Source organism: Cygnus olor, chromosome 1 (genome assembly GCF_009769625.2).
Source record: "Cygnus olor isolate bCygOlo1 chromosome 1, bCygOlo1.pri.v2, whole genome shotgun sequence".
In the NCBI taxonomy this organism is placed as follows: Eukaryota; Metazoa; Chordata; class Aves; order Anseriformes; family Anatidae; genus Cygnus; species Cygnus olor.
This window is the reverse complement of record NC_049169.1, coordinates 43975650-43988750: the sequence shown is the minus strand read 5'-3', so window position 1 is coordinate 43988750 and position 13101 is coordinate 43975650. Positions and strand designations below refer to the sequence as shown.

At 41.5% G+C, this 13101-nt stretch overlaps 1 protein-coding gene across 3 annotated transcripts in view; it reads left to right on the top strand.

Annotated features, from left to right (window-relative positions):
• The first annotated feature begins 543 nt into the window (after positions 1-543).
• TTC26 (tetratricopeptide repeat domain 26) overlaps positions 544-13101 on the top strand; it is a 50413-nt gene continuing 37855 nt past the window's right edge. For 2 of the 3 annotated variants that reach the window (XR_005819306.1, XM_040554975.1), the window contains exons 1-4: positions 544-684; positions 778-915; positions 1003-1095; positions 8567-8681. Coding sequence is in view for 2 of the 3 variants with exons in the window: in XM_040554975.1 (XP_040410909.1) it covers positions 682-684; positions 778-915; positions 1003-1095; positions 8567-8681 (349 nt within the window). In the remaining variant the exon portion in view is untranslated. Of the gene's footprint in view, positions 685-777; positions 916-1002; positions 1101-8566; positions 8682-13101 lie in introns of those variants that run through there. The other variant, XM_040554983.1, reaches the window with a different exon arrangement.

Genomic DNA, 13101 nt, shown 5'->3' with positions numbered 1-13101 from the left:
TTTAACTATTTTCTTGTATGAAGGGACTCTCTATTCTGTGTGCATGTGTGTGTATGGAGATTTTAGTGCCAGCAACTGGAATTAGACCACAAGTTGTAGGGACCCGTGTGTCTGGGTGCCAGCAACTGGAGAAACTGAATGTGTGCATATTGTGTGTGGGTGTCTGTCCATGTGTATTCACTAGCAAACATGAAGATGGTCTAGCTGGAAAGGAGGACAAACGACTTGAAAGCCAAGTAGAAGAGTGACCGTAAGACTGGGACAGATACTGGAGAGGGTCTGCAAGATGATTATTGAAAGGACGAGGACCCCCAAGCCAAGCACCGGGGCGATCATGAGGTGTGGGTGACAACCAGAAGACTCATTTGCATGACCGTGCCTCTGTGCATGAGGCAACTGGAGACCAGAGGATCAAAAGGCCAGCTCCTCCGCGCCTGCAGCGGGCGAGGCGGCTCCCTAGGGTGCCCTTCTTTCACCGGGGAGCCCCGGCGAGGGACCGGCCCCCTCTGGCGGTGCCTACACGACACCCACACCCGCCGCTGCGACGGCGGAACTCCGGGGGACGGCGCCTGCCTCCAGCCGGCGCCCGTTCGCCAGCCGCGCTCGGGCCTGCGCCTCCTTCCGCCGTTACCGCGGCAACAGCAAAGGCGGCGGAGAGGGGAGCGCGGGCCCGGCGGTAGGATGGTGAGAGAGGGGGCGGGCGGGGACGGGGGGGCGCCGGGCGGGAGGGTTCCCCCGACCCCCCTCTGACCCGGCTCCGCTCCGCTCTCTGCCCAGATGCTCTCCCGGGCCAAGCCGGCCGTGGGGAGCGCCCCGGCGGCGGGAGACAGGCGGAGGAAGAAAGGGAAGAAAGTGCCTCAGCTGGAAGAGCTCCTGGCCCTCCGAGACTTCACCGGCGCCATCGCCTTGCTGGAGGTAACGGCTCTCCGTCGGGGACTGTAGGCGGGAGCCCCCCGAGGGCCCGGGCAAAACGCTCACGTTCTTTCTTTCTCCTCTCCGAAGTTTAAACGGCATGTGGGTGAGCAGGAGGAGGACGCCGACCTCTGGATCGGGTACTCTGCCTTTCATTTGGGTGACTACAAGAGAGCGCTAGAGGTAAGGTGAGGAAAGCTTGCTCCCCGAGTAGGGAGTCGGGAACCTGGGCTGAAGGGATGACAGCAGGAGGATGTTCTGCAATAGGGAACCGTCCTGCCAGCCAGTTAAATCACAGACATATGGTAGGAAAGCAGTTTGGACTGAAAAAAAGGTATTTGCCCTTGAAAATAGACCTTTTGCAGTTATTTACTCTTATTTAATAGTAGGCTTGGTAACCTAATTTGTCCCTTCTAATGTCATAGTTTGTGTCCTCAATTTTCAGTACACTTTTTGCAGTTAACTTTCCATGGATTTGTTTTCAGGTTTAATTATGCCTTCATCGTGTACATTATCTGTAATATGCATACATTTTTAACTGTCTGTAGAGGTTGATGTCTCTGGCCATTTGATGTACTTTATTGTTCTTCTGCATGTTTTCTTATATGAGGTAATTCAATGAAATAAGACATTCTTATTCTCCAAAAGTTTAAAGTTAATAAGAGACATGTTGATTATTCAGACATGCATAAAATACCAATATTTGCACCATACAGTGCTGTTGTGTCACTTCTTGTGCATGACTCCATGCGTAATTCTTTCTCTTTCGCATCCATTTATATCTCCATTGAAGCTCAGTTTGTTGGCAGTCAGTTTATTGTCAATGTCACTGGAATCCTTTTCGCAGTTGTGCCAGCATATTTCTCTGTAGAAGCGTTAACAGATTTTGTTGCCTACTGTGCTTTGTACCTTTGAGGGCTGGAATCAGTGTGCACCCCAGAACAGAGAGCGTTATGGAGACTTGTCTGGTGATACCCATAAGGCTGCATATAAGCTAGTGAACATTCGGAAACAACTCAGTCTGCCTAAGTGGTGGTTGTCTCATTGCTGTATTCTTACAGGTGTGAATTTCTGCATCCATACAAGGCTGTATTGCACCATTTTAAGGCGTATTTGTTTTGGCCAATGTCAATTGGTGGAGATCTCCATTACAATTCGCTGTAAAGGTATAGCTATACTCTGAGAAAACATTTAACAAAACATTTAACAGTCTTTTAACTTGCCTTCCCTGGGAGAAGTATTAAAAACAGATGATAATTTGAAGTATTAACAAAACAAAATAACCATGGTGAAATAGATTTAAAGACAAAATATCATCATTGTTCTATGTATAACATTAGATGTTTAACTATAGTTAGACGTGATTATGTGCACAAGATTAATGTGTGAGGCAGAAATAGAATTTTTATAGCTTCCAAGTTCACAATGCACTTTCCCCTTACTTTAAAAATTAAAAAGGAAACGTCTATTGGGAGAAGTTAGAACTGGTCAGTGTAATTAAATTGATGGTATATATAGTATATAGAATGTAGAACAATAGTATAAAACATAACATTAACTTAATATTCACGTTTAGAGTTGTCATTTAAAGGTTATGAATATAACAATCAGTGGCTTTATGTAATTTATATTTAAATGTTAGGGTGTTAATAGGAAGTGGAAGTTTAAAAAGAGGAAAAAATGTTTGCATACAAATGAAGAATAGTTTGGAATTTCTTTGAAATAAATTCTGCTCTTTGGAATACCCAGTAGGTGCTTTAATAGCCAGAGCAGATTTTAAATGCTTCCTTCAATGAAAGAATAACAGCATTATTTTTGTAGAAATTCCATTTTGTCTGTGGTGTTTGATTCACCACTAGGTGATGCTATTGCTTCAGGCTTTTAAAAACTACAATCCGCTCTATTTTTCCATCTTTCTATCCTAGTAGGGGGAAAAAAAAAGCCAACCATAAACCATGCATACAAACCTTTTAAAGTGAGAGATCACAAGGACTATCTTTTCTCCTTTACAATTGATTTTGGCACAGTGACAAATCCTGATATCTTTGTCACTTTGGTGTCATGTGGGAAATGAGCTTGTGTGTCTCAGCCTAGTTTCTTTTGGGACAGAACATTGTGTTTGCAATTCCCAACGTTGTAGTGATCAAGGGAAAGAGTGTTGACTGTGGAGGCTGAATTCCCTTTCAGTTATCAGCTTCAAGGCCGCAGTGCAATGCAGAGTCTTCACTGCTGTTTTACAGAGGCATTGGTGTATTCTCAAGGACAAATTCCTTGATTATCTGAACTCCTGGAGCACTCTGGAGTGTGCTGGGACCACAGTAAATGAGTCTCTGGAGAATTCTGAAGAATTTTCTGATCCTCATAGTAACATTACACACAGACCAAATGATTCACAATCCCAGGTGCCTGCAAGTGACAATGTATATAGCCTGTGTCATTATAGTCCTAGTCCATAGTTTATATTCTTCATACCTGATGAGGCTCTTCAGAAATCCAGCTACTCATTATTCCTTTTATTTGTATTGATACTTTCACATGAGCTAGGCATGCTGGTTGCATGGCAACTTACGGAGAGATTTGGAAATTGGATTGAGGTGGCCTCCGTCATCTACTGGGAGAGGTGGGGAAAAAAGTGAAAAACAGACAGACCTGCAACTCCACGAATACCTTCAGGGAGAATGACAGCAATATTGAAAATGACGGCACAATCAGATATGGTTCTTTTCCTATCATAGGCACACCAACTGTCAGTTTCTAGGCTGAGCTCTAACTTCAGCCTGACTAATGTCACACTCTCCCCTTCTTAGCAGGTAGAAGTCTTTCTCAACGGGTATACCACCAACACTTGTCTGGTGGGATCATCACTGTTGCTGTGCACCTATTTACAAGTGACCCTGCACTGGACCCTTCTAGCATTCATGGTGGTAGTTCTTCCCTGGGGACAGTCAGCTTCCTTCACACTCACAAATTGATTTTTTACTAACAGTGGGTGGCTACAGACTTCTTGGTGTTATATGGCAACCAGGACCCCCCTAGTCAATGAGAAGATCTAATTAGTTTTGTGGAGTCTTCCATCTCTTCTGTTCCTAATGGGGGAACCCCCCCATCTGTCTTTCTCACATGACTTGTTCATAGCACTTGTCTTAAACCTTTCCTGAAAACATTCCCAGTGTCACCTAAGGACCAGCCAGAATCAGAACATCAGTCTGAGTCCGTTTCTGGGCTGCCTGTTCTTTTAAACTGAAGCATCCAGGACCTAAGAAAGGGAGCTGCCAGATATGGTAATGCTTAGCCATTTCGGCCCATCCGCTGCATGTGTGAGAGCAGAGCCTTCAATACGTTGTGAGATTTTGGCAGAAACAAACTACAGCAAGGGATTCAGGCAGGTTTTCCTATTGACTGCCTCCCTTCCAGCAGAGAATCGGGAGCTGCTTCACCTCTTTGCTTGGACAGGACCTCCTACGTAACCTGACTTGACTCAGGATTATTTCAGTCAAACAATGAAGCATGACAGGAATAGGAGTATAATAGGGTAATGGTTCACACATGGGCAATATCTGGTTTTACTTGAGTGCTTCTGCTGGGACTATGAGAATACATGAACGCTCAAGTTCCTGGCAGCTGGAACTAGAAAGTGAAAGATGGATTTTTGGTTCTGGGAAGTTCTCTAGGCTTCTCTGTCATTACTGTAATCAGGAAACAAGTATCTCCACACCTCCTTTGAGCACTTTTGAGGCAACTATAAGAGGCCTCTGTGTGTGGGCCTGTTTAATAGCTCTTCAGGACCAGCATTTATGAGTTTGGAGAATCCTGACTAGCAATGAGGCCAGCACGATTCTGCTCAGCACCCTCAACATTGTCAGTAAGTGTCTATAATCACAGACAATCTACCTGGCAGCCTGCTTCTTTGGAAAGGTGCATTTGTCCCCTGATAGAGACAGAGAGGTGGAGGAGAGTGGGGAAAAAAAAAAAAGAGCAAGAAGCTGTTATGGCCCTAGTTGGCAAAAATATGCCACAGGTTGACTGTTGGGAAGGCTTTTAGAGTGTTTTGTTTGTTTGGTTGGTGTTGTGTTATTTTTTTTCTTGGAAAGGTGGACGGAAAGCTCTTGTGAAGTAGTTGTTGAGAGAATGTAATGTTGAATGCCTTTTGCTGAGTGAAGGGGCAACAGCGCATAGCCTGGGCTCGTGGCCTAGAAGTGCAGGGTAGAGAAGACTAATGGTCCCCATTTTTATTTACTGTGTTTCCATAGATTGACATTGGTACTGCTATAGCACTTTATTTATTGCTTGCCTTGAAAGGCAAAGCCAGAAGATGACTTGTGTTTATGCATTTTGTCTTTTCTAATTAATCTCCCTGAAGCCATAGCCGAAAGAGACCTTTGGGTGCATTTAATCTGAATGGATTTTGAAAGATTCCAGATGGTCCCAATAAAGAGCAGGGGCCTGTCTCTGAGAGCTCCGTGACAGGCCTGTGTCAAGACTGAGCTGATCTCAGTAGGAAAAGTTGGCCTGTATGTAAATGTTTGTTTGCTTTGGTTTGGTTTTTGATCAATTAATTTATTGATTTATTTTAAGGTCTTCCTGAAGGACAGCTAGTCCCTGAAGACTAGGAAGACTGGGCTGGCTTTCAAGGGCACACCTTACCAATAGCTTCTCTGTTCGGAAGTGCAGTTTGCTTTCACTTGGCAACAGAAAAAATTCTTTATGCTTGCAAACTATAAACTTCATTGTTTTCAGCATATGTCTGTTCTTGGAATTCTCTGCCCTTTGGGCATAGCTTATTTTCTGTAGTGATTTATATATATATAATATGTGTCTTTGCCCCAGGGGAAGAAGACTTCTTCCCATAGTGGCACAATCTGGTAGACTCTGACTAGGAAGGGGGAAATCCCAATTCATATGTTTGGAGGAAGAATACGGAGTCAGCAACGGGGTGTGTTGCTGGGAGGGATGAGAGGCTTATGCTGGTTGGGAATTACGGGGATTGCATTCTTTAAGCAGGTCTTGTGAGAACCTTGAATGACCTGGCCTGCTTTTGCCTTATTGGACATGACTGGATGGAGAGTGGGAGCACCAGCAAGAGGCACTTTCACTGGGCTGGTCCTTCCTAGTAATTTAACAGAAGCCTGACAGAGGAAAAAATGTCATCAAGGGATCTCCCTGGCTGTGTTTTTAGTACCTATTTTTATGCAGAGCAAAGATGTTTATGTTTAGGAATATCACTGGTAGCTGCAGTGATTTCTTGCTTCATTAAAAAAGTAGATTGAAAGATTTATCTCTTAGTTTTTACTTATTGTTTTTCTCCACAAATAACAAGAAATGAAGCAATTTATGTAGCAGTTTTAAGGGATGTATAATGAATGTGGATGTGTAAGAAATATCAGAATATGATATCCAGTGGCTTTTGATAGCTCTTGGCTGTAAATCTGCATATGAGAAAAGGTGAGGTTAGGCACACTTTAGTATATTTGCTATAATTACATTTTTCTCTATAAGGAAGTATTGAATGTGCCCAGTACTGACTTCAGTAGACTCCAAACATTTTTGTTTGTGCCCCTCTATCAGTAAAAAATTTTTGAGCACATACCTGTTGTATATGTGTATTTATTTATTTATAAACTATATAAATGTACTAATGTATTATCAATACTAATATTATTGATATGTACAGTACTACCATATTATGTAATTATAAAACATACACAAAAATAGAAATTAAAAAGATATAGATATGAACTAAACACTATTTTGAAAATACTCATTTTATTTATTAATGATACAAAATATTTTCTTCTCACACATCATTGGGTTAACTTTCATGCACCCCCACTTTGGAGACCACTTTTTAAATCTATACCAAGACACTACTTACAGATTTATAACAGGATATTTAACACTTGCTTCAGTAAGTATTCACAGAGATTTCCTGAGTGCATATGACTCCTCCTCTGACTGAAGGAGGAGTTAGGAAAGCATCAGAAAAGACGGAGGAAGGGTTGGTTATGTTGATGGCTTTGTAACTGTTAAAACAGTGACAAAATTCATGCTCCTGCAGTGAAGATCTATAATGTTGCTTGTCCCCATTGTCTGTTCCATTTCTGTAAACAAAAGAGGGCTGCTGAACATATCTTAGATTAAAATGTAACAGTTGTAATAAGGACAATGAATTTAGGAATAAATTGGGTGATCTGAATAATCTAATTATATAGAATTGTAGAGTCATTTAGGTTGGAAAAGACCTGTAAGATCACCTAGTCCAACCTTTAATGTAGCACTGCAAAGTCCACCATTAAACCATGTCCCTAAGCTCTACGTCTACGTGTTTTTTGAAGGCCTCCAGGGATGGTGACTCTACTTCCCTGGGTAGCCTGTTCCAATACTTCACAAACCTTTCAGTGAAAAAATTTTTCCTAATATCCGACCTCAACCTCCCCTGGCACAACTTAAGGTAGTTTCCTCTTGTCTTATCACTTGGTGTTTGGGAGAAGAGACTGATCCACACCTCACTATAGCTTCTCTTAAGGTAATTGTAGAGCATGATAAAGTCTCCCCGAGCCTCCTTTCTCCATCTGAAACAACCCCTGCTCCTTCAGCTGCTCTTCATAGGACTTGTTTTCTAGACCCCTCACCAGCTTCATTGCCCTTCTTTGGACATACTCCAGCACCTTGATGTCCTTCTTGTAGTGAGGGGCCCAAAACTGAACGCAGTATTTGAGGTGAGGCCTCACCTGAGCTGAGTACAGAAGGACAATCACTTCCCTAGCCCTGCTGGCCATAATATTTCTGATACAAGCCAGGTTGCTTGCTGTTGGCCTTCTTGGCCACCTGAGCACACTGCTGGCTCCTGTTCAGCTGGCTATCAACCAATACCCACAGGTCCCTTTCTGCCAGGCAGCTTTCCAGCCACTCTTCTCCAAGCCTGTAGCGCTGCTTGGGGTTGTTGTGCCCCAAGTGCAGGGCCTGACACTTGGCCTTGCTGAACCTCATAAAGCTGGCCTCAGCCCATCGGTCCAGCCTATCCAGATCCTTCTGTAGAGCCCTCCTAGCCTTGAGAAGATCAACGCTCGCACCCATCGTTTTGTCCACAAAGTTACTGAGGGTGCACTCAATCCCCTTGCCCAGGTTACTGATAAAGATTTTGAAGAGAACTGGCACCAATACTGAGCCCTGGGGTACACCGCTATTGATTGGCCTCCAACTGGTTTTAACTCCATTTACCATGACTCTTTGGGCCCAGCCACCCAGCCAGTTTTTAACCCAATGAAGCATACACCCATCCAAGCCTTGAGCAGCCAGCTTATTCAGGAGAATGCTGTGGGAAACGGTGTCAAAAGCCTTACTGAAGTCTAGGTAGACCACATCACAGCCTTTCCCTCATCCAGTGGGCACATCACCATGTTGTAGGAGATCAGGTTCGTCAAGCAGGACCTGCCTTTCATAAACCTGTGCTGACTGGGCCTGATCGCCTGGTTGCCCTGTAGGTGCTGTGTGATGGCACTGAGCTTCCCCAGCACCAACGTCAGACTGATATGCTGTTAAATATATGCTGTAAAAAATTAAATACGTTGTTAAATGATGGAAGAAAAAATGATATTTAATACACACCTATGCTTTTAAACAATTAAAAACAAATCATCCCCCTCTTCTGTTACAGGAATATGAGGCCTTGACCAAACAACCAGCTTGCAATCCTGATGTTTGGGTAAACCTGGCATGTACCTACTTCTTCCTGGGGATGTATACACAAGCTGAACAAGCAGCCTTGAAAGGTGAGATGTATGTCTGTGATGGAAAGAACTATTTGTTGACTTGAACACTTAAAAGTGTTTTCCAGAGGAAGTATCTGGTGCTTTTTTTCAGAGGAATAAAGGATAATTTTGAGCTGTGTTTTTTGTTGTTGTTTGTTTTTTTCCAATCAACGTGAGAGTTATAATGCAGTTTTCTCCCTAAAAATAGCTTGGGCAGGTGGAGCAGCTGGAACTGAAAGAAGCATCTGGAAAATAAGTTCTCTGATTAATTTCTAAATACAAAACCCAGCATATGCTGACCAGCAGCAAAAAGTTACTCTTCTTTTGACTGATTCCATGTCTCTGAGCCAGTGCAGATGAAGCTAATTAGGATAGTGATACTATCAAAAAATAAGCATATGAGAGAATTCAGCATTCTCTTTTATGTGGACAAGAATTCTGTTTACACAGTTTGAGTGACTTAGTAGGTGGTCTTATTGCCTTGTAAGTTAGATATTAGGGATCTGATTCTTCAAGGCGTGGAGTTTGCTGCAGTCACATTATTACAGTTCCACTCTAATCTGAACATGCATGGGATCATTGAAAAAAGAGAAATGGAAATTAGATTCCAAGGCATTTTTTACTGCCTAAAAATGTTTCTGCAGTTTAATTTTGTTACCCATCACTTTCTGTTTATCTTAGTGATTTATATTGTTTCCCATTACCATAGTATCTCAGTGCTTTCTAAGTTGAATTAATAGTAGTGATGTTCTCAGTCAGCTTCTGACTCTTGCCTTTTTAGGATAAGATTCTGAATGAGTCTTTTGTTTTCTTTTTTGTTTCTTTCTTTAGTTTTCTAGTCTTGGGCTGGAAATAGGGAGAAAATAATTGTGTATTTTCTGCTACTGTGGAGGACCCCCTCCAAAGAGGACAGTTTTATAGTATTTTTTAGAAATAGCTAGATTCTGGTATCTCGTTTAAGTCCTCTGAAAGAGCATTCTGACCTTGATTCCCACAACTGAAAATGTTTTGTTTCCAAAAGTAAAATTTTCCTGCAAGGCTTTGTATTCTGTATTGTTGATTTGTGATCTGTATTGTTCAAGAAGTGATCCGTGTTGTTCAAGAAGTGTGTAAAATTCTAGCATTCACAGGTAATAATTTTATCTTTAAAGTACCACAAGCTTGAGGTTTAGGAGATCACAATCTAGGATTTGAATTAAAAATAACTGGACAATAGATCCTGAGGTGTCACTATACCTAAACGGTGGAGAAAGCAAGTGGCTGTGTCCAGTACCAGTTGGAGCCTGCTCATTGTCATCAGCTTCGCGTAGTGCGAATTACAGTAATCCATTCTAGAGATGACAGATGCACAGCTGGGCATGCATCTTTATTAGCTGTGAGCTGGAAGTGAGGAAGGTTAATGTTTCCCTGCCCCTCAGATCAGCTTAGCAGCATGGCGAATGGTAAGGTACGTGGTGCGGTTAGTGGTACTCTAACCACTAACAGAAAAGGGCAGGAATATTAAGAAAGGAGCGCATGACATAGGGAAAGTAGCTGCAGGAGGGAACAGAAAATAGCTTAGTGCTAACACTGGTAATGTTGGTTCCTGATTTTTATGTAATTGTTTAAGTAGGGTAGCATGCCTGTTCTTGTAGTGAGATGCTAAGCCTTTCTCGTGAGTACTGTAATACTGATGCTTCCTGTCTACTTAAGCTTGGTGGGGAGGCAGTCACAGCTGAAAATTTGTAACACTTGGAAGCTTTCAATGGAGAAAGGACAAGTGTTGTATATTCCCCTTTTCACTCCTGTCACTTTAGGCTTTCCGACATTGTGGTTGAATCATTTTATTTTCACTCAATATATATCCTCTTTTAGTGCTTTTAGTATCTTTCAATTGCATAAGTGATGATTAGTAACAGCTGAGGCCATAACATCGTGTGACTTCTTTTGTGGTTTTGCAAAGATCCAGAAGAAGCAAAATATTTCCCTGGGTAGTGGGCACAACAGGTGATATCTCTAGAGCATCATTTATCCTTTTAGCCTTTAACACTGCTATACGAATGATAGATATCATTTGTGTTGGGCTGCTCACCATTGCTGTTTCAGGATTATTTGACCTGAATTTTCGCATGCTATTTGCTGTTTATTGCTGCAGTTGACATGTGAAGCCCCTGAAAGCAGCACAGTGCTAAAACAAATGAGAGAGAAATAATTTATTTTCAATTATAGTTCTGAATTTCTACAGTGTTGGAATCTGCATGAAATGGAACATAGATGTCGAGTAGCTTTCTGGAATAGTTTTTCCACATAAAAATATAAGTATCTAGAAATCAAATAGAAGTTCCTTCTTGCCACGTACTTTTGCTGCTGCTTAAGAAAATTATTGTTAGCTGTCTGAGGAAAAATATGCAGGATGTTTGAAAATTTGGAAATTAGGGTGAAAAGCCCTGAGGTAATTATTGTGTTTCACACAAGATAGATAGTTTGCATTCTCTTGTGGAGTGAGGTTTTGTGTTTACTTTATACTAAATGTGAAGTGTTCTCTCAGCTTGTCATTACTTAATTAAATCTTCATGGTACATTCTCTCAGGAAAGAATAAATGTGTATATCAAAAGTCATATAAACCAGAATTGCTCCAAATATAAGCTAAGAAGTAGAAGAAAAAGTCAGTAAAGAAGAATCCTTTGAAGGTTTTTCATTATAGTTGTACTTTATCTCCCCTAGGCTTTCTTCCAAATTCCTTTCCGATATTTCTGGCTTCTTCTTTTTCCCTGCTGTCCCCTTACGTTATAGTTCCTAATGTTCCTGGTTTTGTGATGAAGGCAGAGTTACTTCAAGTCAGCTACTGTTGTTTTGTAGTCATCCTGTAGCCAAGCTGCCAAGTGATGCTTTGTTTATTCCTTCTGCATCTGTGCTGTCATGCGTGCGTTGAACAAATGTTTTCCTTAGTGTGTGCGAGCCCATCCAGGCTTGGGAGAATGAGGCTGAAAGTCTTCATCTTGGCTTAATAAATAATAATTAATTGCTATTTTTTCATTATAAAACAAAATAGTCTTATGTTGCATTCCCAGGTCATGTGCCTTCAAGAAATAAATGACAAGGACCAGGAACTCAGCTGGGCACATTTGCCAGAGATCCTGGCAACCTAATCCTAGTATTTAAAAGCCTGTACTGTGCTCTCAGAAGCCATTGGCTAGCACTGCAATATGAAAAATACAAGAACCAACAGTGTTATGTTAAACCGCAAAATATATGCCAGCAAATGTGATTTGCACATAAGTGAGGCTGCAGTTAAATCTGTTATGAAAAACAGTCTTTTTAGGATAAGCATGGAATTTTACAATTAAATTTAAGATTCATGCACAGGCAGGGTTGTGTTGCTTAACCAGTCATGAGAGCTTTCTTTTTTTTTTTGTTGTTTTGCTTTTTTTTTTTCCCCTCCTTCTATTTTTTGATGGCAAAGCTTTATAATTACTTTGCTTCTTCACAGCTGTCTGTGTCAGCTCAGAATGTGGTTCAACTGAACAGTGAAACTTCTCCTTTCAGTCTATACTGGAAGGAGCAGTATTGCACAAAAGCAGAACAGAGATGGGTTAGTAAGAACAGTGGCATTTTCCAAACCCGTTTTGCTTATGCATGCACTAATGTTTGCCAGGTGTCAGATAGTTGTCACCAGTGAAAATGTGCAGTTGCAAGAGGGCATGGAAAAACTGCTGGGTTTTCTTTTTCTTTAGGCTGCGTGTTCACCTATGTGCAAAATTATCAGCTTTCTGCTAGTATTGTATTTCTTGAGTACAGTAGTTCATCTTCATTGCATTTTAGCTGTATTTTTTGAAGCAGCAGAGTTTGATATATGGAACTTTCAAAGTGCACAAGTGAAAATATCAGAAAATAGATATTTTAACTTTAAAAACTACTAACCTTATTTTCTTGTTTTGCTTTCTAACACATAGTGGAATCTACTGAACAAATAATTTGTTGTTTTTGTTTCAGTTATCTTCAAGTTACTCTGCTTAGGCACAACTGAGATGAAATGTGTATATATTGCAAGTAACTGAGCATAGTTGAACTAACTTTTAAGTTTGAGAGAAAATAAAAATATTTTGGGAATGGGAAAATTTCAGAGAATTTCCTCTGTAGATTTCATGCAAGAAAATTTTGAACAGTTGAGCTATTCAAGTGTGTGAAAGTGTGAGCTTCACTGTCGGACCGTGTTTTTTCCTCACATTTTTCCCTTACCCTTGCGATTTCCCGCCACCAGCAAGGCTGTGGTTCTGAGGCACAGAGACTTTCATTCAGCTACTGTGTTCAGGTGAGCAGGGCATTCTTGCTAAGGAACAGTGGAATAGGGTTTTCTCTGGTCATAGTTCCTGTGTTATCTGGCTGGAACCTTCTCAGCACTGTTCCACTCCTACCCACTCCCAGCTCTGTATGTTTAGGATGAGTTCAACACCTGTCAGC